General features: G+C 48.9%; 1 protein-coding gene across 2 annotated transcripts in view; it reads left to right on the plus strand.

Moving 5' to 3' along the window:
- The first annotated feature begins 5007 nt into the window (after nucleotides 1–5007).
- Nucleotides 5008–23596, plus strand: part of USP32 (ubiquitin specific peptidase 32) — a 391424-nt gene continuing 372835 nt past the window's right edge. The window contains exon 1 of one of the 2 annotated variants that reach the window (XM_075336246.1): nucleotides 5008–5369. In XM_075336246.1, the coding sequence (XP_075192361.1) occupies nucleotides 5312–5369 (58 nt within the window). In that variant the 5' untranslated portion in view covers nucleotides 5008–5311. The remainder of the gene's footprint in view (nucleotides 5370–23596) is intronic. The other variant, XM_075336247.1, reaches the window with a different exon arrangement.

Below are 23596 nucleotides of genomic sequence, written 5' to 3' on the forward strand. Positions count from 1 at the left end.
CGTCCTCCGGCAACGAGGTGGGCGTCACTTTCTTTCGGATGCTCTCCGCCCCTCCGCTACTATTGGACGGCTGCTGTGTGACGTCGCTGTGATGCCGAGCTAACCGCCCCCTTAGAAAGGAGGCGGTTCGCCGGTCACAGCGACGTTGCTAGGCAGGTAACTACGTGTGATGGGTCCGAGTGATGTTGTACGCCACGGGCAGCGATTTGCCCGTGACGCACAACCGACGGGGGCGGGTGCTTTCACCAGCGACATCGCTAGCGATGTCGCTGTGTGTAAAGTGGCCTTTACTTCTGATAGCAGCTGTGGCAGCGGAAGTGCAGTACCTGGCCACAGCCGCTATCACAAGATGGGACAGCTCCGGAATTGAGCATTTCAAGACTGCCTGCAGCGGCACTGAGAACACCTGATTGGCGAAGGGGCCGGGTGTCAGACCCCGGCCGATAGGACATTTCTGACCTATCCTAAGGATAGGCCATGAATTTTAAAGTACTGGTCAATCTCTTTAATTTAACACATGATATACCAAAAAGAGACAAAAACCACAGCGATAAAAAGGCATTTAAAAAAAAAAATGCAATATACCCTATAGGTACAGAAATGCTGCAGAAAATCTGCAATATCAAAACTCAAAACGCTTTGGGTATGTGCACAGGCTGAATATTTGCAGTGGAATTTCTGGTTAAATGCACAAGAGAAAAATGAGCAGCATGTTTTATACTCTTGAAAAATAAATGTGGGGAGAAAATGTCACATGTGAACAAGCCCTTACTATTCTAAACTCTCCTGTCAGAACAAGCTTGAGGACAGACTCACACACATCTTGTTTTCAGCCTGCAACAGACACACAACACAGACGCTATAGAAGACTGAGGGTGCAACATTTTTAATAAAACCAATTTAATAAAAAAGATTTTTAGCCAAAAGATTAATTTAGCTGTAACCCCCCCCCCCCAAAGGTGTCAATATCTGTGAAGTCTATAGTTTCATATAGGCAATCACTGCTGATGGGAGAAATGACATTAATGTACAGTTATCTCATTATATACGGTAATAAGTAGCAGGCTGATGACTAGTCACATATTTTCTTACATAATTGACATTCTGTGCAGCCAAAGTCTGGCTCTGAACCTTTGTCCCTGGAAAGTGCTTAGCGGAATGGTGTAAAACGATGATTCATATTTTACATTGCGTTTTAGTCAGTCAGATTCACAGCATGACCAGACCATGTTTAGAATAAGACGCCATCAAATAATGCCCAATCAGTGCACTGATATGGAGCTAATTTCACAGTCGCTACTGAAAAATATTAGGGATTTAAAGAATTGTCAAAGTTACCAAGACATAAGAATATAAATGACATGTGTAACACTACAAATGTTTATGATCATTTAAAAAAAAAAAAAAAAAAAAGACAACAAAAAACAAACCAAAAAACAGACATAAGTTGACACACTTTTAAAAAACAAACAAACAAAAAAAAGAGAATGTACGAACACTAGAATGTTGTTGTTTTTTTTCTGCCATTTCTCAGCACTTCATAGATTGGGTCCAAAGCGCACAGTCAAATCACTCTTATTGTTAATACACGGATTGAGTCCAAAATATTAAGATTCTTTGCAATACTTCTGCTATGTTTTCATCTACTCTACTCAGGCCTCTCTGTGCATCCAGCTTCACATAGATAAATAGATGGTCTTATCCTTATCTACTAAAACTACATTTCCCAGCAGCACTTGCTTCTGCTTCTGTGCCCTCTGCTCCTATACAGTATCCTGCCTGACAGATTTCACCATGTGCCATGTACATCAGTACAATGTGGTATTATATCATTAGCTGATTCTAGCAGAGATTAACTTTTCTGCCCTCCTCCACAAGATAGTGTAGAGCTGTGTTCATTGCCTATTACTGACAGACCAGTGATGTGAAAAAGTGAATGCTGCTCTGTTGATGCATATGGCAGAGGCTAATCTTCTGCTAGATGCATCAATAAAGCAGTATTTGCAGTTTCACCCACTGATCTGTCAAGAACGGGCAACAAACACAGCTCAGATAATCTCAGCCGCTGTAAAAAGATCCCTATCCTAGAGTATACCATCCTCTCTGCCTTCATGGCAATGTTCACATAGTGCATCTTTTCTTAACCACAAAGATGCCCCAAAAAAAGCACCCGTGGCAAAAACACATAAAAAAATGCATGCGTTTTTAACGCGTTTTTATCACATTTTGCCCAATGGGTTTTTTAAGTCAAATCTAATGACTGGAAGGACTCAAAAACACAAAAAGAATTAATATGCTGCATCTTGAAAAATGCCGCCAAAAAAAGATGCCCAGTGTGGACACTAAAATAGAAATCTCGTAGACTTTGCTGGGAGAAGGACATGCATGCATTTAGATGCATCTATGTGACCTCAAAAATACACCAAAAACACAGTAAAAGATGCATAGTGTGAACATAGCCTTATATGAAGGATCATGTTGCAATATATCTCTCCTCTTAGCCCTTCCTTACAAAGCCCACTCCTGCAGTATAGAAGCGGACAAGCTTGGTATCACCATAATAACGCTGATGTGGTGAATACCAGGTCATGTTTACCACAAAATGGATTCAGGAAAAAAAAACCCCCACAAAAAAGCATTTTTTTTTCAGAATTTCCAAATTTTCCAGTTTTCCACATCTTTGTTTGGTAAAATGGTATCAATCAAAGCTACAACAAAATGCCCTCATCCAGCTATGTTGATGAAGAAATAAAAAGTTATGTCTTGGTAAAAGGGGAGGAAATTATGTAAGTGTCAAAGCGAAAAATTCACAAGTCCTTAAAGCACCACTCCGGTGTTTGTTTTTTATTTCTCCGCTGGAGTGCTGCCTTAAAGGGAACCTGTCAGGTGCAATATGCACTGAGGACCACGAGCAGTTCTGGGTGTATACTGCTAATCCCTGCCTAACCGTCCCTGTATACACTAGCATAGATAAAGAGATCTTTAGAAAAAGTATTTCTGAAGATATTTTATCGTATGCTAATGAGCTCGGGGACTAGTCCCCTGGGCGTTGGTTCCCCGGCCAGTCGCCCCTCATTAGCATGTTAGTATACCCCTGTGGGCGTGCTAATGAATGTGCAGCATCAGAGGATGATCTCACTCACCTCTCCGCTGCCAGACACTGGATTTCGGCTCAGTACCCATGACCCCCGAGTTCGGGTCATGCGCACTACTTCAGTTTAAAGCCGGGACGCATACACCCGGCTTCATAGTGCGCATGACTGAAACTCCGGGGTCATGCGCACTGAGCCGAAATCCAGTGTTGGGCGGCGATGGCAGCGGAGAGGTGAGTAATATCATCCTGTGACGCTGCGTATTCATTAGCATATTAGCATGCCCACAGGGACGTACTAACATCCTAATGGAGCCGACTAGCCAGGGAAGCAACAACCTCGAGGCTAGTCCCCAAGCTCATTAGCATATGGTAAAGGATCTTTAGAAATCCTTTTTCTAAAGATCTCTATCTATACTAGTGTATACAGGGACGGTTAGGCAGGGATTAGTAATATACAACCAGAACTGCTCGTGGTTCTGGGTACATATTGGACCTGACAGGTTCCCTTTAACTCGTAAGGGGGCTTTACACGCTATATCGTTAATGTTTTATCGTCGGGGTCACGTTGTTAGTGACGCACATCCGGCGTCATTAACGATATCGCAGCGTGTGACACTTACCAGCGACCTTAAGCAACCTCAAAAATGGTGAAAATCGTTCACCATGGAGAGGTCGTCCCAAAACCAAAAATCGGTAAGGGTTGTTTATCCAGGTGGTTCATCGCTCATGCGGCAGCACACATATAGCATACACCGCAGGAGCGAGGAACGTCTCCTTACCTGCCACCGGCCGCAATGCGGAAGGAAGAGGTGGGCGGGATGTTACGTCCTGCTCATCTCCGCCCCGCCGTTTTGATTGGCCGGCCGCTTAGTGACGTTGCGGTGACGTCGCTGTGATGCCAAACGTCCCTCCCCCTTGAAGGAGGGATTGTTCGACAGTCACAGCGACGACGACGACCAGGTAAGTGCGTGTGACGCTGCCGTAGCGATAATGTTCGCTACGGCAGCGATCAGAAACAATCGCATGCGCGACGGGGGCGGGTACTTACACGCTCGATATCGCTACAAATTGCTAGCGATATCGCTACCGTGTAAAGCCCCCTTAAGTCAACTGTCCTCTGTCTTATACTTACCTTCATCTTCTATCACTGTCTCTTTGGTTGGTCTTGGCGATTTGTGTCCTGCAGGCAGCTCCAGTGTTTCATGGAGGTCACAACTCAATACAACTTTATGGGAGCCTGGTTTTGGCTGTCATAGACTTGCATTGGGAGCTAGTGAGGTAATGGAAGTGACCTTTCGGTGGCACAGAATCCGCAGAATGCGTGCTACATGTGATGTGAGGATTCACAAGTCACATAGAACGACACACTGAAACTGCAGACTTTTGTGACAAAGCTGGACAACCTCATAGACCACATCAAAGTTGAGTGTGCAGGGCAATACAAATCTTGTAGAAAACACACTGTGCACAGCTTTTAATGAAACACAATTGCAAAAATTATTTTTTAGCCCTACGCACATGGATTAAAGTTGTTTTTTTTTAAAATGAAAAACCCCTTTAAGCTTTTTAAAGAGATTAATGAGGAGCCCCTTTGTCCCTATGAGTCACACATTGGTGAGGATTTATAGCTGATTTCCAATCAAATTACTGTTCTCATCTGTCTAAAAGAGACAAGAAAATAAAAGCAGTCTCCTGATTAGTCTACCAGTTTGTCACCTCCAGGACGCCGTAAACGCTCGCATACAACATGCATTACACCAGCACAGCCGAGAGCAGCATGCCCTCAACAAACATGTCCGTCTCAGGCGTCTGGCTCGCTAGTCACGTGAGCGTCTCCTTATATACGTCAGTACTCCGCTATTATAATCGGAGGTTGGAGAACGCTGATGACATTGCGCTTTTACCTCAAATATGGAAGAAACACACTGGTCCCATAATAAGAAACGCAGCTAAGATAGTGACACATGGGCGGAGCCCGACGGTGCAGCGGGGGCCTCACGTGATCGTCTCCGTGAGTGGGCGGGGCTTCCGTTAGAGGAAGCGACGGCTGGAGCAATAGAGGGCGGGGCTGGTGAGGTTGCTGTGTGGAAGGAAGGCAGGTGATGACTGCTGGAGCTGAGTACACCGTTACTGCACTGGAGTGCACCGGGTGGCACGCTAGGCTCCTGGCCATGGAGTGAGGAGGCTGTGCATAGCGATCTGCTCATCGCCGTCATCATGGGCGCCAAGGAGTCCCGGATCGGGTTCCTCACATATGATGAAGCTGTCAAAAGAGGTGAGGAGGAGGCGGGTGACATGGGAGCACGGGTGGTAAGTGACGGGTGGCGATCAGGAAGTGCGGGCGATCAGTGACAGGTGATGACGCGGGATGGAAAGGTCAGTGACAGGCTCCTGTGAGGGGGGCACAGCCTGTGGGCACCCAGTGTGGTCAGTGACAGGCTCCTGTGAGTGGGTGACAGCCTGTGGGCACCCAGTGTGGTCAGTGACAGGCTCTTGTGAGCGGGGCACAGCCTGTGGGCACCCAGTGTGGTCAGTGACAGGCTCCTGTGAGCGGGGCACAGCCTGTGGGCACCCAGTGTGGTCAGTGACAGGCTCCTGTGAGCGGGGCACAGCCTGTGGGCACCCAGTGTGGTCAGTGACAGGCTCCTGTGAGCAGGGCACAGCCTGTGGGCACCCAGTGTGGTCAGTGACAGGCTCCTGTGAGCGGGGCACAGCCTGTGGGCACCCAGTGTGGTCAGTGACAGGCTCCTGTGAGCAGGGCACAGCCTGTGGGCACCCAGTGTGGTCAGTGACAGGCTCCTGTGAGCAGGGCACAGCCTGTGGGCACCCAGTGTGGTCAGTGACAGGCTCCTGTGAGCGGGGCACAGCCTGTGGGCACCCAGTGTGGTCAGTGACAGGCTCCTGTGAGCGGGGCACAGCCTGTGGGCACCCAGTGTGGTCAGTGACAGGCTCCTGTGAGCAGGGCACAGCCTGTGGGCACCCAGTGTGGTCAGTGACAGGCTCCTGTGAGCGGGGCACAGCCTGTGGGCACCCAGTGTGGTCAGTGACAGGCTCCTGTGAGCAGGGCACATCCTGTGGGCACCCAGTGTGGTCAGTGACAGGCTCCTGTGAGCGGGGCACAGCCTGTGGGCACCCAGTGTGGTCAGTGACAGGCTCCTGTGAGCGGGGCACAGCCTGTGGGCACCCAGTGTGGTCAGTGACAGGCTCCTGTGAGCGGGGCACAGCCTGTGGGCACCCAGTGTGGTCAGTGACAGGCTCCTGTGAGCGGGGCACAGCCTGTGGGCACCCAGTGTGGTCAGTGACAGGCTCCTGTGAGCGGGGCACAGCCTGTGGGCACCCAGTGTGGTCAGTGACAGGCTCCTGTGAGCGGGGCACAGCCTGTGGGCACCCAGTGTGGTCAGTGACAGGCTCCTGTGAGGGGGGCACAGTCTGTTGGCACCCAGTGTGGTCAGTGACAGGCTCCTGTGAGTGGGTGACAGCCTGTGGGCACCCAGTGTGGTCAGTGACAGGCTCCTGTGAGTGGGTGACAGCCTGTGGGCACCCAGTGTGGTCAGTGACAGGCTCCTGTGAGTGGGTGACAGCCTGTGGGCCCCCAGTGTGGTCAGTGACAGGCTCCTGTGAGTGGGTGACAGCCTGTGGGCCCCCAGTGTGGTCAGTGACAGGCTCCTGTGGGCCCCCAGTGTGGTCAGTGACAGGCTCCTGTGGGCCCCCAGTGTGGTCAGTGACAGGCTCCTGTGGGCCCCCAGTGTGGTCAGTGACAGGCTCCTGTGGGCCCCCAGTGTGGTCAGTGACAGGCTCCTGTGGGCCCCCAGTGTGGTCAGTGACAGGCTCCTGTGGGCCCCCAGTGTGGTCAGTGACAGGCTCCTGTGGGCCCCCAGTGTGGTCAGTGACAGGCTCCTGTGGGCCCCCAGTGTGGTCAGTACCAGGCTCCTGTGAGCGGGGCACAGTGTGTGGGCCCCCAGTGTGGCAGTGCCAGGCTCCTGTGAGCGGGGCACAGTGTGTGATTCCCCCAGTGTGGCAGTGCCAGGCTCCTGTGAGCGGGGCACAGTGTGTGGCCCCCCCAGTGTGGCAGTGCCAGGCTCCTGTGAGCGGGGCACAGTGTGTGGCCCCCCCCAGTGTGGCAGTGCCAGGGCTGTGTGCCTGCAGCGTAGTACAGCCTGGTTGTTGTCTGCCTCCTTTCCTGTGAATTGATTGCTTGATCTGCAGGCAGTGCCCACTTGTAGTCATGTGCTGGCTGTGAGTCTGCACCTTGCTGGATCCATTATTAGATCGGCTTCTGTGCTCTGTTCTTGCATGGATTCATCTATAACAGAACTTTTCTGTACTTATCTAGTTTTACCTTTATCTCTTATGTGCTGTGTTATTGCGTGTGATGTTATTGTTTTCTGTTATCAGCCACTTTTTGCTGGTGGGAGTTTAATACAGTTATTTTCTTCTAATAATGCTCTGATATCAGCAGATTGTATATAAATTGCAGGACTATTGGTCCTGTGAAGACTGTGTACAAATGATGTTTTTTTTGATGCACTGAGTAAAAATGAGTCATTGTTGTCATAGCGACCAATCGGATCCTGACTTTCATTTTCTTAAGTGCTGGAAGGAAAGAAATCTCAAATTGAATTAGTTGCTAAGGGCGACAGGACACTTCCTGTCAGCTGTCTTGATGCCTGGGGGTTATTTGGGTCCAGTTATGGCCTTTTGAATGGGTCAGTAATTGGCCTATCTTAGCAGGCCGACAAGCAAAACGCTGGCATACAAATCCTCATTCTCAGCAGCACTGTAGCGGGCCGTCTAATTGGGACATCGGGCTATATTCACACACAGCAGGGACATCGGGCTATATTCACACACAGCAGGGACATCGGGCTATATTCACACACAGCAGGGACATCGGGCTATATTCACACACAGCAGGGACATCGGGCTATAGTCACACACAGCAGGGACATCGGGCTATATTCACACACAGCAGGGACATCGGGCTATAGTCACACACAGCAGGGACAGCGGGCTATAGTCACACACAGCAGGGACATCGGGCTATAGTCACACACAGCAGGGACATCGGGCTATATTCACACACAGCAGGGACATCGGGCTATAGTCACACACAGCAGGGACATCGGGCTATAGTCACACACAGCAGGGACATCGGGCTATAGTCACACACAGCAGGGACATCGGGCTATAGTCACACACAGCAGGGACATCGGGGCTATAGTCACACACAGCAGGGACATCGGGCTATATTCACACACAGCAGGGACATCGGGCTATAGTCACACACAGCAGGGACATCGGGCTATAGTCACACACAGCAGGGACATCGGGCTATAGTCACACACAGCAGGGACATCGGGCTATAGTCACACACAGCAGGGACATCGGGCTATATTCACAAACAGCAGGGACATCGGGCTATAGTCACACACAGCAGGGACATCGGGCTATAGTCACACACAGCAGGGACATCGGGCTATAGTCACACACAGCAGGGACATCGGGCTATAGTCACACACAGCAGGGACATCGGGCTATATTCACACACAGCAGGGACATCGGGCTATATTCACAAACAGCAGGGACATCGGGCTATAGTCACACACAGCAGGGACATCGGGCTATAGTCACACACAGCAGGGACATCGGGCTATAGTCACACACAGCAGGGACATCGGGCTATAGTCACACACAGCAGGGACATCGGGCTATAGTCACACACAGCAGGGACATCGGGCTATATTCACACACAGCAGGGACATCGGGCTATAGTCACACACAGCAGGGACAGCGGGCTATATTCACACACAGCAGGGACAGCGGGCTATATTCACACACAGCAGGGACAGCGGGCTATATTCACACACAGCAGGGACAGCGGGCTATAGTCACACACAGCAGGGACATCGGGCTATAGTCACACACAGCAGGGACATCGGGCTATAGTCACACACAGCAGGGACATCGGGCTATAGTCACACACAGCAGGGACATCGGGCTATAGTCACACACAGCAGGGACATCGGGCTATAGTCACACACAGCAGGGACATCGGGCTATAGTCACACACAGCAGGGACATCGGGGCTATAGTCACACACAGCAGGGACATCGGGGCTATAGTCACACACAGCAGGGACATCGGGCTATAGTCACACACAGCAGGGACATCGGGCTATAGTCACACACAGCAGGGACATCGGGCTATAGTCACACACAGCAGGGACATCGGGCTATAGTCACACACAGCAGGGACATCGGGCTATAGTCACACACAGCAGGGACATCGGGCTATAGTCACACACAGCAGGGACATCGGGCTATATTCACACACAGCAGGGACATCGGGCTATAGTCACACACAGCAGGGACATCGGGCTATAGTCACACACAGCAGGGACATCGGGGCTATAGTCACACACAGCAGGGACATCGGGCTATAGTCACACACAGCAGGGACATCGGGCTATAGTCACACACAGCAGGGACATCGGGCTATATTCACACACAGCAGGGACATCGGGCTATAGTCACACACAGCAGGGACATCGGGCTATAGTCACACACAGCAGGGACATCGGGCTATAGTCACACACAGCAGGGACATCGGGCTATAGTCACACACAGCAGGGACATCGGGCTATAGTCACACACAGCAGGGACATCGGGCTATAGTCACACACAGCAGGGACATCGGGCTATAGTCACACACAGCAGGGACATCGGGCTATAGTCACACACAGCAGGGACATCGGGCTATAGTCACACACAGCAGGGACATCGGGCTATAGTCACACACAGCAGGGACATCGGGCTATAGTCACACACAGCAGGGACATCGGGCTATAGTCACACACAGCAGGGACATCGGGCTATAGTCACACACAGCAGGGACATCGGGCTATAGTCACACACAGCAGGGACATCGGGCTATAGTCACACACAGCAGGGACATCGGGCTATAGTCACACACAGCAGGGACATCGGGCTATAGTCACACACAGCAGGGACATCGGGCTATATTCACACACAGCAGGGACATCGGGCTATATTCACACACAGCAGGGACATCGGGCTATAGTCACACACAGCAGGGACAGCGGGCTATAGTCACACACAGCAGGGACATCGGGCTATAGTCACACACAGCAGGGACATCGGGCTATAGTCACACACAGCAGGGACATCGGGCTATACTCACACACAGCAGGGACATCGGGCTATAGTCACACACAGCAGGGACAGCGGGCTATAGTCACACACAGCAGGGACATCGGGCTATAGTCACACACAGCAGGGACATCGGGCTATAGTCACACACAGCAGGGACATCGGGCTATAGTCACACACAGCAGGGACATCGGGCTATAGTCACACACAGCAGGGACATCGGGCTATATTCACACACAGCAGGGACATCGGGCTATATTCACACACAGCAGGGACATCGGGCTATAGTCACACACAGCAGGGACATCGGGCTATAGTCACACACAGCAGGGACATCGGGCTATAGTCACACACAGCAGGGACATCGGGCTATAGTCACACACAGCAGGGACATCGGGCTATAGTCACACACAGCAGATTTGTTGCAGACGTGTCCTTGCAGAAATCCATGTGCCACCGGATGAATGAACCTGATTTTCAGTCACAGACCTTTTTAAAACCAATTTCCCAGGTGTGACTTTAATCTGCTAATACTGGGTAGACCTGTTCTGGAATCTAGACCAACCTACCAGCCAGTACCAACGAGTTCATGGCATTGTTCTCTGCCACTTCTCTAAAAAAGTCACTATTCTTGGGAAGGAAGCCTTTTAAGGGTTAATCTTTACAAGACAATATGGCGGGTTACACAGTTGTCACTCAGCTTGTTAGATATGGGGCTATTCACCGTTGCAAACAGCCCCGTTGTAGCTGATTCCATGGGAGGTTCTGTCTGAATCTTTGCAAAATCGAGGTCCTCAACAGAGTCATGGAGTTCAGTGACACAAGCGGAGTCCAGTAACTTAGTGACCTGTGTCAGCGTGCTCAATAAAATCCTTCTGAATTCCCCAAAAATGCCAGATGGAGTCAGCAGTGAAGGGGAACAGCCCCCAAGTTCGAGGTATGTTACATGGAAGGGAGTTTTCCCAGTGCAAAAGTGGGTTTAAACCACCGCTGATCAGTAATACCGTGTTTTTCCAAAAATAAGACACTCTTATATTTTTTTTTTTTCCCCCCCAAAAAAGCACACAGGCTTATTTTTGGAGGAGGTCTTATTCTTGGAGAAACACGGTTGGGGGGTAAGTTTACCCCTAAAAAAGCAGAACTCCCACTTCCCAGAAGACTCATACTTGCCAGACCCAGACCTCTGCATGGCTCACAGGTCCTCCTGTGATCTACGGTAGGTGCTGCACGCCGTCCTCCCCTGCTGCTGGCTGACACAGTCACACACACAGCAGATCGTGCACAGACACACTCACATCACATCCAGCGCTTCCGGCCGCAGGGAATAATGGGAGGAAGTAATGTGTGTCCGCAGGTCCTGTTGCGGCTGGTCCTTACGCTCCTCCGCACTGCCTCTCAGGATTCTGCGAGAAGAAATAAGTGTCGCTGGATGTGGTATGTGTGCGTGATCTGATTATGTGTACAATCCGATGTGTGTGATCGGATGTGTGCGGGGGGTGCGATCACTGCAGGTCCTCTGCTCGGCGTCTGGTGAGTGTGTTTGCTGGGTGCTCACTGTGTATAATGAAGTGTCCTGCAGTATCTGTAACTTTTTTAGCTGCACGGACACTTCATTATTGATCCGGGACTAGGGCTTATTTTCGGGGGAGGGCTTATATTTAAGCCTTGCTCCGAAAATGCTGAAAATCCCTGCTAGGGCTTATTTTTGGGGGAGTGCTTATTTTTGGAAAAACACAGTAGATCGATGAGTGCACCTAGGCCTGCTTTTGTTCTCAGCAACATGATGTGCGGCTGAGAATGATGATTATCCATACTGCACGCTGCTTGTGAACATACCCTAAAGGGGTTGTCCCTTTTCAGCTAAACTTGTCCCCGAGTGCAGTTTTGTATAGAAACTTACCAATGTCAGAAACAGATGAGTCTCCCAGTGTCTCACATTGGCTATGGCTCTGATGTCGTATCAATCGCGCAGCAGCCAATCAATAAGCTCAGTGGGTCTAAGTGGGGCAGTCTATACTGGCGGAGCCACTGAGATCACTGATTCGCTGCTGCACTAAGTGTGTCCTCTGGAGACACTGGGGTCAGTGGGTGCTCTCGTCCAGTGGCCCGGCCACCTTTAGAAAGACTGCATGGCCCAGGGCTCTTCCCAACTGAACGCCCGACCTCTGTACCCGTGGGCAAAACACTACTCGGACAATACAGGGTGCGGGAACCACAATAATTAAACTTTATTGGATCCCCAACAGTCAAAGGCATATAACACAAAACAATGCAAACCACACGATGTAACAAGCAACAGTCTCACCCTTCCGCTGTCTCACCAGGGAGTAGACTATTTGTGCCTTCGGAGTTTCTAGTCGCACATACTCAAACCAGCAGCAGCCTGCTTTTAGCAGGCACCCACCGAGAATAGGACAGTGACAAGCGTAGGAAGCTTCACGAGCACAGCAAAGTCCGTAGCCAAGTAACAGAATCATCCCAACCTAGGTTTCTTCCAGCCGAATCCTAGAATCCTTGCCGGTGCTCCTGCACAATGGAATCCAGTTTCAGATTACCTTGCCGGTGCCGAAGTGCTAAGGCTGGGTAATGGACTTCCAACTGTAATCGAAACCCCTAGATTGCAGCCATGTAGCAAAAGAAAAACCTGGTGACTTCCACAGTCCTTTTTTCTATCTCCCGGGCACTCATTCCAGGGAATGTGGTCTTCTCGGATTGGTGGAATAAGGCTGTGCTCTGATTGGGTGGCATTTCAATCCACATAGGTAATTCTCTTCTGAGTTAGGTAGACAGAGAGGCTGGAGGAAGTTACATTATTTTAGCTATCCACATTCTCAGACAATTGGAGGCTCTGATAGTCCTGGAGAAAACAATAACTCAACAAACACTAGTTAACACACAAAAGGGACTCTTGTCTGGACAAATTAAGAATATTAACCCCTGACACATTTTACGGGGTTGTGTCTTCACAGGTCCGTCTAGATTGACAGAGCTGCTGAGCTCACTGATTAGCTGTTGTGCTATGTGGGGCAGTTTACACTGGCAGGAGCTGCTGAGCTCACTGATTGGCTGCTGCATTTAGGTGGGCTGTCTATGCTGGCAGAGCTGCTGAGCCGATTGGCTGCTCTGCTAAATGGGGCAGTTTATACTGGCAGGAGCTGCTGAGCTCACTGATTAGCTGCTGTGTTAAGTGGGGCTGTCTATACTGGCAGAGCCGCTCAGGTCACTGATTGACGGAGCGCTGTTGACATAATGTTAGCTGGACAGCCAATGACAGACACCAAGACAAAGGGGAAACTCTCTGGTGGACTTTGAGGAAGGCACAGCTTGTATGTTTTTATACCACACTGCATTCAAGGACAATATTTAATGGAAATGGCAACCCCTTTAAGGCTAATTCCATATGGGACATATGCTGCAGCCAAAGAAATCCACAGTAGTGGCACTAAAAGGACAAAATTATGTATACTCTGATGTGGAAAAGGTCTGCATTGCAGTGTAAATTGACAGTCTGCTCGTGTGATAAACAGTGGCTATTACATACAGAAGATCTGGATGAAATATCCTCCACATATGAATATACAAAGAGTGTGTCAGCCAAACGCTGAGATGGCCAATATCTGAGCTCTTGATACCTACGGTGCCAGAGCTGCTGAACTCGATGATTGACTGCAGCGGTGATGTGCGCTGTTGAAAGAAAGATCAGTAGCGGCAGAGAGGCAGCGCTTGACCTGGGAAGGAAGAGTAAGGCTATGTGTGCACGTGTGCGTAATTCATGCAGTTACGCTGCGCTTTGTAGCGCAGCGTAACTGCATGCGTCCTGCGTCCCCTGCACAGTCTATGGAGATTGTGCAGGGGCCGTGCGCACGTGGCGTTTTAGAGTGCAGCGCTTCGGCTGCTGCCCGACGCGCTGCGTTCAAGAAGTGACATGTCACTTCTTCCGTGCGCTTTGCCGGCAGCCCCTGCTCTGTCTATGGCAGGAGCTGCAGGCAGAGCGCATGGAATCGGCTTTTTTTTTTCCTACGGACATTTTCTGCAGCGATTTGAAGCGCACGTGCTCTTCAGATCGCTGCAGAAAATTCTGCAGGGCTAGTACGCAACGTGCACACATAGCCTAAGGCTGCTGTCACACCACAGTTTTTTGCTATGCGGCACAATCCGGCACTTTGCAGGAGAAACGCAACCGTTTTTTTTGCTGCCGGTTGCGTTTTTCCTGCATAGACTTTAATTAGTGCCGTATTGTGCCGCATGGCCTTGCGTTCGGTCCGGTTTTTGCCGCATGCGGCAGATTTAGCCGATGCGGTGGCCGGATGGAACGTTGCCTGGCACGTTTTTTTGTGGCGCTTTTCTCAATGCATCCCTATGGATGCCGGATGCGGCAAAAACCGGACGGGCCGCATGTAAAAAAACTTATGCAAAGGATGCGGTGTTTTCACCGCATCCGTTGCATAGGTTTCACAGCCGGATTGAGCCGCAACGCTCAAGCCGGATGTGTGAAAGCAGCCTTAGAGCAGAAATCCTGATCAGTAAAAAAAAAAACAAAAAAAACCCAAAACTTAGTATTCCCAGAAAACACCACTAATAAATTATTCAGCCCCAAAAAATGTTCCTAGAGCTTCGCCTTTGTGTACATCATGGCTTTATCTGTTGTGATCATGGTAAATGTAGATTGTGATGCTCTGGCACGTTGCGGGTGTTGTCTCCTGTATTCTGCATGGATAGATGAGATTACTGAGCAGTATCGGTGAACAGTCAACCTTCCCAAGTGCTGCCATGGCTTTACCAGTCCTTAGGCATACTAAACGCCTCTCTCTTATGTAAATATCTGGTCACATTCCCGCCCAACCCACCCTTGCAGGTATTGGGCCTTTTCCCGTCTCTGTGAATGTTAGGGTCCTGTTATACGTTCCAGCGATCCCGACAACAATATGACCTGGTCAGGATTGCTGGTACGTCGCTAGTGAGCTGGCAAACAGTCAGATCTATTAATGATGCAGCAACGATACGGCGATCCGTATAATGACCTCGGCGGTCGTTGGGACCCTGTCACACAGCAGCTATTGTGATGACTCAGACCTCGATAGAGGCGTAGTATTTCCACCCAGGCATGCCAACGAGGTCTCTTGTCGTTATGGCATCAAACACAGCAATGTATGCTGCCCAGCGTCATACCAATGATCAAAAAATGAACCTGGACGTTCAGGAATGATTGGCGGTATCGCAGCGATGGGCCGGTTGCTGCTTTGTTAATTGGAGTGTTTACATCGGCCATGTAATCTTTGCTGTTGTCTGCACACCTCCCCATGTAACAAGCAGATGTGCTGCCAACAGAACTATTGTGTTAAAGGGAACCTGTCACCACTTTTTTGGCCTATAAGCTGTGGCCACCACCACCGGGCTCTTATATACAGCATTCTAACATGCGGTATATAAGAGCCCAGGCCGCTGTGAGAACATAAACACTTTATAATACTTACCTAACGGTCGCTCTGCGTTGGAATAGGGCCTAATGGGTGTCTCCGTTGTCCGGTGCCTTCCCTTTCGGCCATCTTCGTCCTCTTTCTGAAGCCTGGGCGCATGACGCGGCTACATCATACACACTCGCCGGTCCTGCGCAGGCGCACTACAATACTTTGATCTGCCCTACTCAGGACCTGAATGCCGGCGAGTGTGGAGGACGTCGGACCCATCATGCACTGCGGCTAGAGAAGGAGGACGAAGATGGCCGAAAGAGGCTGCTCCGGCACCGGACAACGGAGACACCCACTAGGCCCTATTCCACCGCAGCGCGACCGTTAGGTAAGTAATATAAAGTGTGTTTTATGTTGTCACAGCGGCTTGAGCTCTTGTATACAGCATGTTAGAATGTGTATATAAGAGCCCGGTGGTGGTGGCCGCAGCTTATAGACCAATAAAGTGGTGACAGGTTCCCTTTAAAGGGGTTGTCTAGTCTCATAAAGTCTACAACCACTCAGACGGTAGACAGCTGAATCTTGACTGTGTGGTGTGCCCGCTCTCACAATTCCCATGTATTTTCTGTGTGGGTTGACATGTGATTGCATAAATGTGCTTTGCCTTCTTGTGGTCTCAACAGGACTAATCTCAAGCCCACTTTTGATATATTGGGAGATGTCGGCTATGTCTAGTCAGCACATGATCACAAATATGCAAATGGTATACATGCGGTCATGTGACATGCTACTCGCATGTTGAAAACATGCAAAATTGTCACCGTATGTAAATGTCTGCAGAATGCCGAATCCAGAGTGGCTACAGACTTTTCGTGAGACTAGACAACCCCTTTCACTATTTTTTTGCCCGATTGTATCGGCTTACGTGATCGGGACTTTATATGAGGGCTTTTAAACTGACGTTTAAAGGGGTTTTCTATCATCATTTTTCCCCCCATTGGCTTGGGGAGTTTAAAAGGAAGGCATTTTGTTATATTCACCCATAAGTGCTCCAGTAATGCCTCTCTGCTACCATGGTGACCTCCCAACTACAGTAAGGCTATGTGCCCACGCTAGAATGTCCCTGCGGATTTTTTTGCCTGAAAATCCGCGACTTTCGCGGCAAATCCGCACCCGCGGATTTGCCGCGAATTTACCGCGGATTTGCCGCGGATTTTGATGCGGATTTCATTTTTTTTTTTTCCCCCATTCAAAACCAAAAATCCGCACAAAATCTGCACCAAACAATTGACATGCTGCAGATTTTTCCGGATCAAAATCCGCGGCAAATCCGCCGCGGAAAAATCCGCAGCATGGGCACAGCATTTCCAAAATGCCATTGAAATGGCTTGGAAGTGCTGCTGCTGCAGATTTTCGGCAAATCCGCGGCAAAATCCGCGGCAAATCCGCGGTAAATCCTGTAGCGTGGGCACATAGCCTTAATGAAACCGCAGAGGCTTTTGTTATTTTTACCCTTTCCAAGCACATAGAATAAAAAAATGTAATCACGGATAGCCTCTTTAGTTAATGTGTCCTGGGCACCTGGTCATGACATACCCTCCATGATTCATCGTTCTTGAGGCATTGTCCAACAACAGTGTAATGGGGACCTACAGTGGGTATGGAAAGTATTCAGACCCCTTTACATTTTTCACTTTGTTTCATTGCGGCCATTTGGTAAATTCAAAAGTTATTTTTTTTTTCTCTAATTAATGTACACTCTGTACCCCATCTTCACAGAAAAAAAGAAATGTAGAATTTTTTTGAAAATGTATTATACAAGAAAAACTGAAATATCACATGGTCATAAGTATTCAGACCCTTTGCTCAGTATTGAGTAGGCACTTCCTTTTAAGCTAGTACAGCCATGAGTCGTCTTGGGAATGATGCAGCAAGTTTTTCACACCTGGATTTGAGGAGCCTCTGCCATTCTTCCTTGCAGATCCTCTCCAGTTCCGTCAGGTTGGATGGTGAACGTTGGTGGAACTTTTCAGGTCTCTCTAGAGATACTCAATTAGGTTTAGGTCAGGGCTCTGGCTGGGCCAGTCAAGAATGGTCACAGAGTTGTTCTGAAGTCACTCCTTTGTTATTTTAGCTGTGTGCTTAGGGTCATTGTCTTGTTGGAAGGTGAACCTTCGACCAAGTCTGAGGTCCAGAGCACTCTGGAAGAGGTTTTCTTCCAGGATATCTCTGTACATGGTCGCATTTATCTTTCCTGTCCCTGCAGCTGAAAAACACCCCCATAGCATGATGCTGCCACCACCATGTTTCCCTGTTGGGATTGTATTGGGTAGGTGATTAGCAGTGCCTGGTTTTCTCCACACATACCGCTTAGAATTATCACCAAAAAGTTCTATCTTCGTCTCATCAGACCAGAGAATCTTATTTCTCATAGTCTGGGAGTCCTTCATGTGTTTTTTTTTTTTTGCAAACCCTATGCGGTATTTCACATGTCTTGCACTGAGGAGAGACTTCCGTCACGCCACTCAGCCATAAAGGCCTGACTTGTGTAGGGCTGCAGTGATAGTTGACTTTGTGGAACTATCTACCATCTTGCTACTGCATCTCTGGAGCTCAGTCACAGTGATCTTGGGGTTCTTATTTACCTTTCTCACCAAGGCTCTTCTCACACGATTGCTCAGTTTGGCTGGACGTCCAGGTCTAGGAAGAGTTTTGATGGTCCCAAACGTCTTCCATTTAAGGATTATGGAGGCCATTGTGCTCTTAGGAACCTTGGCCAGATCTTTGCCTTGCCACAATTGTCTCTGAGCTCCTTGGGCTGTTCTTTGACCTCATGATTCTCATTTGGTGTGATATGCACTGTGAGCTGTGAGGTCTTGTATAGACAGGTGTGTGCCTTTCCAAATCAAGTCCTATCAGTTTAATTAAACACAGCTGAACTCCAATGAAGGAGTAGAACCATCTCAAGGAGGATCACAAGGAAATGGACAGCATGTGACTTAAATATGCGTGTCTGAGAAAAGTGTCTGAATACTTATGACCATGTGATATTTCAATTTTTCTTGTTTAATAAATTTGCAAAATTTTCAACATTTCTATTTTTCTGTCAAGATGGGGTGCAGAGTGTACATTAAAGAGAAAAAAAATGAACTTTATTGAGTTTACCAAATGGCTGCAATGAAACAGTGAAAAATATAAAGGGGTCTGAATACTTTCCGTAACCACTGTAAATGTCAAGACCCCGGGTAAGGGTACTGAGTTATAAGGCTATGCTCCACATAATATAATGCGGCTGATTTTCTGCTGTGTATTAGGCTATGTGCGCACGTTGCGTAAATACATGGTTACGCTGCGCTTTGTAGCGCAGCGTAACTGCATGCATCCTGCGTCCCCTGCACAGTCTATGGAGATTGTGCAGGGGCCGTGCGCACGTGGCGTCTTAGAGCGCAGTGCTTCGGCTGCTGCCCGAAGCGCTGCGTTCTAAGAAGTGACATGTCCCTTCTTCCGTGCGCTTTGCCGGCAGCTCCTGCTCTGTCTATGGGAGGAGCTGCAGGCAGAGCGCATGGAATCGGCTTTTTTTTTTCTACGGACATTTCTGCAGCGATTTAAAGCGCACGTGTGCTCTTCAGATCGCTGCAGAAATTTCTGCAGTGACTGTACGCAACGTGCGCACATAGCCTTAGCTTGCGGAAAATCCTTTGCATTACACAGGTCCAGTGTGGTAGATAAGAAATCTCATGCATGAGCTGCAAAAAAATGACTCGCAGCATAAATCGACAAGAGGGAGTGAATGAGGCTTGTCAAACTTCATGTACTTAGGCTATGTGCCCACGTTGCATACTAGCCCTGCAGAAATTTCTGCAGCGATTTGAACAGCACACGTGCGCTTCAAATCGCTGCAGAAACAGTCCGTAATGATAAGCCGATTCCATGCGCTCTGCATGCAGCTCCTTCCATAGACAGAGCAGGGACTGCATGCAGAGCGCAGGAAAGAAGTGACATGTCACTTCTTAGAATGTGCGCTTCGGGCAGCAGCCGAATCGCTGCGCTCTAATACGCCACGTGCGCACGGCTCCTGCACAATCTCCATAGATTATGCTGGGGACGCAGGACGCATCCAGTTACGCTGCGGTGCAGATCGCAGCGTAACTGCATGCAAATACGCAACGTGCGCACATAGCCTTATTCTGTACTGTTCTGCATAACGCCCGTGCAGCTGCCTTTACATCAGGCTTCATATGGAGGCACACAAATGGGATTATTAGTGCCAATCCTAACAAATGGGCAGAAAAAAAAAATCACATTTCTAAATCCTGAAAGCCCAGGGAAGACTGATTATTCACCTTTCTCAATAAACATTTGTTTAGTGAATGCGTTTGGCGGCAGGATTCTCAAGGGACAAAGGGTTAATGTTATCAAAGGTTGCTTAAACATTAGCATTCCTTTATGTTGTACTTGCACGCCTTCCAGATAAGAGCCAAGCATTGGAACCTGTTTTTATTTTTTTAAATAAATATAATGCTATTGTTCACTCTTGAATCACCATTGTTCAGCTACTACTCCCCCAAAAGATTATCTGCGGTCCCCCTGCTGTAGATGGGAGAGGATGGCACATGGAGGGAGCTTCTCTGAACCAGACTTCTCCTTGGGCAAGAAAAGCTATCTGATTATGCTGATCGGACTTTGATCAGAGTTTGATCAGATTGCATAGGTTTTTCTCAGATGTGGAGAAAAAAAAAGAAAAGCCTCCCTTCCTTCTCCATTATGTCAGTCTGGGAAAATCGTACCGTACTCGGATGTCATCCGCACGCGGTCCGTTTTTGTGTTTTTTTTTTTTTTTTCTTCTCACTATCCCATATTCTTGCATTGCCGATTTAAGCCTGCTTTACATGCTGCAATTTCTCGTGCGATCGCATTTGCGATCGCACCCACCGTCATCATTTGTGCGGCACGGGCAATTTCTTGGCCGTGTCGCACAAAGTCGTAACCCCCTGTCACACGTTCTTCCCAAACGACCTCGCTGTGGGCGGCGAAAATCCACTTCCTGAAGGGGGAGGGAAGTTCGGCATCACAGTGACATCACACAGCGGCCAGCCAATAGAAGCGGAGGGGCGGAGATGAACGGGACATAAACATCCCGCCCACCTCCTTCCTTCCGTATTGCCGGCGGGACGCAGGTAAGCTGTGTTAATCGTTCCCGAGGTGTCACATGGAGCGATGTGTGCTGCCTCAGGAACAATGAACAACCGGACTTTCGATTTATAGAAAATGAGCGACGTGTCAACGAGCAGCGATTAAGGCTGCTTTCACACTACGTTTTTTTAACGCAAAAACGGATCCAGTGCAAATGCGTTTTCATTTCAATGCATTTGCAATGGACTCGCGTCAACATGCGTTCACCTGCATTTGCGTGTGTTATAGTGAGGATCCAGCGACTTGCAGTTTTCTAACATTTTTCAAAAACACTACTTGTAGCATTTTTGAGCTGCGTCCAAATACTGCAAATTGCTGGATCCTGACTATACTGCATGCAAACGCATGTGAACGCTGTTATGCTGATAGACAGGATCCTGCTTGCTCTACTGAGCATGCCCAGAAACCAGCCTCGGGTGATCAGTCTCTCTCCACCTCCCTCGCTCCCTCTCCCTCACTCCCCCTCCCTCTCTCTCCTCCCTCCCCTGCCTGAGAGCGGAGGACGCTCATAACCAAGGTAAACATGGGGTAACCGCAGTCTTAGTTACCCGATGTTTATCTTGGTTACGTGTGCAGGCAGCCGGCTCCTAGCAGCTGCAGACGCTCGTAACAAATGTAAATATCGGGTATCCAAGCAAGTTACCCGATGTTTGCCTTGGTTACGAGACTCCACAGCTGTCAGAAGCCGTCTCCCAGTCTTTCACGTTCAGTTCCCCTCACTCCCGATCACATGACTCCAATGCCCGCCCATAAACTTAAAGTGACAGGATCCTGCAAAATAATACATGCGTTTGCATGCGTTTTTTTGCTATAAAAGCAGGATCCGCTTTTGCAGCAAAAAAACGTTCATGACGCTTGTTAAAAAAACGTAGTGTGAAAGCAGCATAAGGTGAGTATTTTTGCTCGTTCACACTCGCTCGTAGCTGTCTCACGCTACAATATGTCAAACGATGCCGGATGTGCATCACGACGTGACCTCGACGACATATCGTAAATATATCGTAGCGTGTAAAGCCTGCTTTAGAACCAACACTCGAAGCATAATCAGACATGTCTCTGTTTTTTGTAAAATCCCTCCCTCGCCCATAGCATATCATAGGTCCAAGTGCTACCTGTGAAAACCCCTGAGAAAATCAGTCATATGCACAAGCTTTTAATGCCTCCCTAAAGGTACCGTCACACTAAGCGACGCTCCAGCGATCCCACCAGCAGCCTGACCTGGCAGGGATCGCTGGAGCGTCGCTACACGGGTTGCTGGTTGGCTGTCACACAGGCAGATCTCACCAGCAACCAGTGACCAGCCCCCAGCCAGCAGCGACGCGTGGAAGCGATACTGCGCTTGGTAACTAAGGTAAATATAGGGTAACCAACCCGATATTTACCTTAGTTACCAGCGCACTCCGCTTAGCGCTGGCTCCCTGCACTCCTAGCCAGAGTACACATCGGGTTAATTACCCAATGTGTAGTCTGGCTATGTGTGTAGAGAGCAGGGAGCCGGCACTGACAGCGTGAGAACGGCGGACGCTGGTAACGAAGGTAAATATCGGGTAACCAAGGAAAGGGCTTCTTGGTTACCCGATATTTACATTGGTTACCATCGTCCGTAGAAGCCGGCTCCTGCTGCCTGCACATTTAGTTGTTGCTGTCTCGCTGTCACACACAGCGATCTGTGCTTCACAGCGGGACAGCAACAACTAAAAAATGGCCCAGGACATTCAGCAACAACCGGCAACCTCACAGCAGGGGTCAGGTTGTTGCTGGATGTCACACACAGCGACATTGCTAGCAAGTTGTGCCTCAGCAGCGATGTTGCTAGCGATGTTGCTTAGTCAGACGTGGCCTTTAGACACACACTTTTTTTCTCCTAGCTTTTTAAGTGCTTATAAGAAATTGCATGAATTTCTTGATTTTTTTTTTTTTTTCTCTTGTGGTTTTTATGATTTTTTGGTATTCTATTTTTTTTTTTTTTTTAAATTTAAGTTACATGTGTTAAAGGGAACCGGTCATCATAATTGCAGATACCATCAGCCACAACGAGAATCTATTAGTAAATTCCGTTCGACATGTGCAGCAGTCACTACTGAATGTTTGGCTGCAGGGAAACATGAACTTATATTATCCCTGCAGCTGCTTGCTTCTAGTCATCAGGGAGGTGCAGGGATCTGTTATAGTCAGCATGTGGTAATCGCACCCGCCACATATTGATTTGGATCCTGCTTGCAAGCATGAGTACTGAGTAGAATGTCAGGTAAGGGGACTGTCAGCACAGAATGACTGTTCAAACCCAAGTACAGATGCTCGTTCATCATGGCGGGGCTAATAAGAATAATCATGCAAATTTGGGCAACAAACTGCACCAAAACCCGCTTCAGAAGCACACCGTACGCACAAGGCCTAAATGCATGGCCCCATCATGATGCACCAGCGCCTATACTTGGTATGGACAGTCATTTTATGCTGACAGTCACTTCAAGGATCAGGGGAGTGTTTAAAGTTAACTCACTATGTAGTAAACAGTCACTGATCACAGCTCTCAGCGCTGCCCTGATGGCTTGAAGCGAGCGGCTGCAGGGAGAACAATAACTTTGTTTTGCCTCTGAAGCCAAACATCCGGTTAGATTAATATGTTTAGAAGGGTATTGACCTGCAGATTACCGCTATGGCTGCTGGTAAATACTTTTTATTTATTGTGCACTTGTCTCTGCGAGGGGGAATAATACCTTTGTGTTCCT

This window comes from Anomaloglossus baeobatrachus, chromosome 2 (genome assembly GCF_048569485.1).
Source record: "Anomaloglossus baeobatrachus isolate aAnoBae1 chromosome 2, aAnoBae1.hap1, whole genome shotgun sequence".
In the NCBI taxonomy this organism is placed as follows: domain Eukaryota; kingdom Metazoa; phylum Chordata; class Amphibia; order Anura; family Aromobatidae; genus Anomaloglossus; species Anomaloglossus baeobatrachus.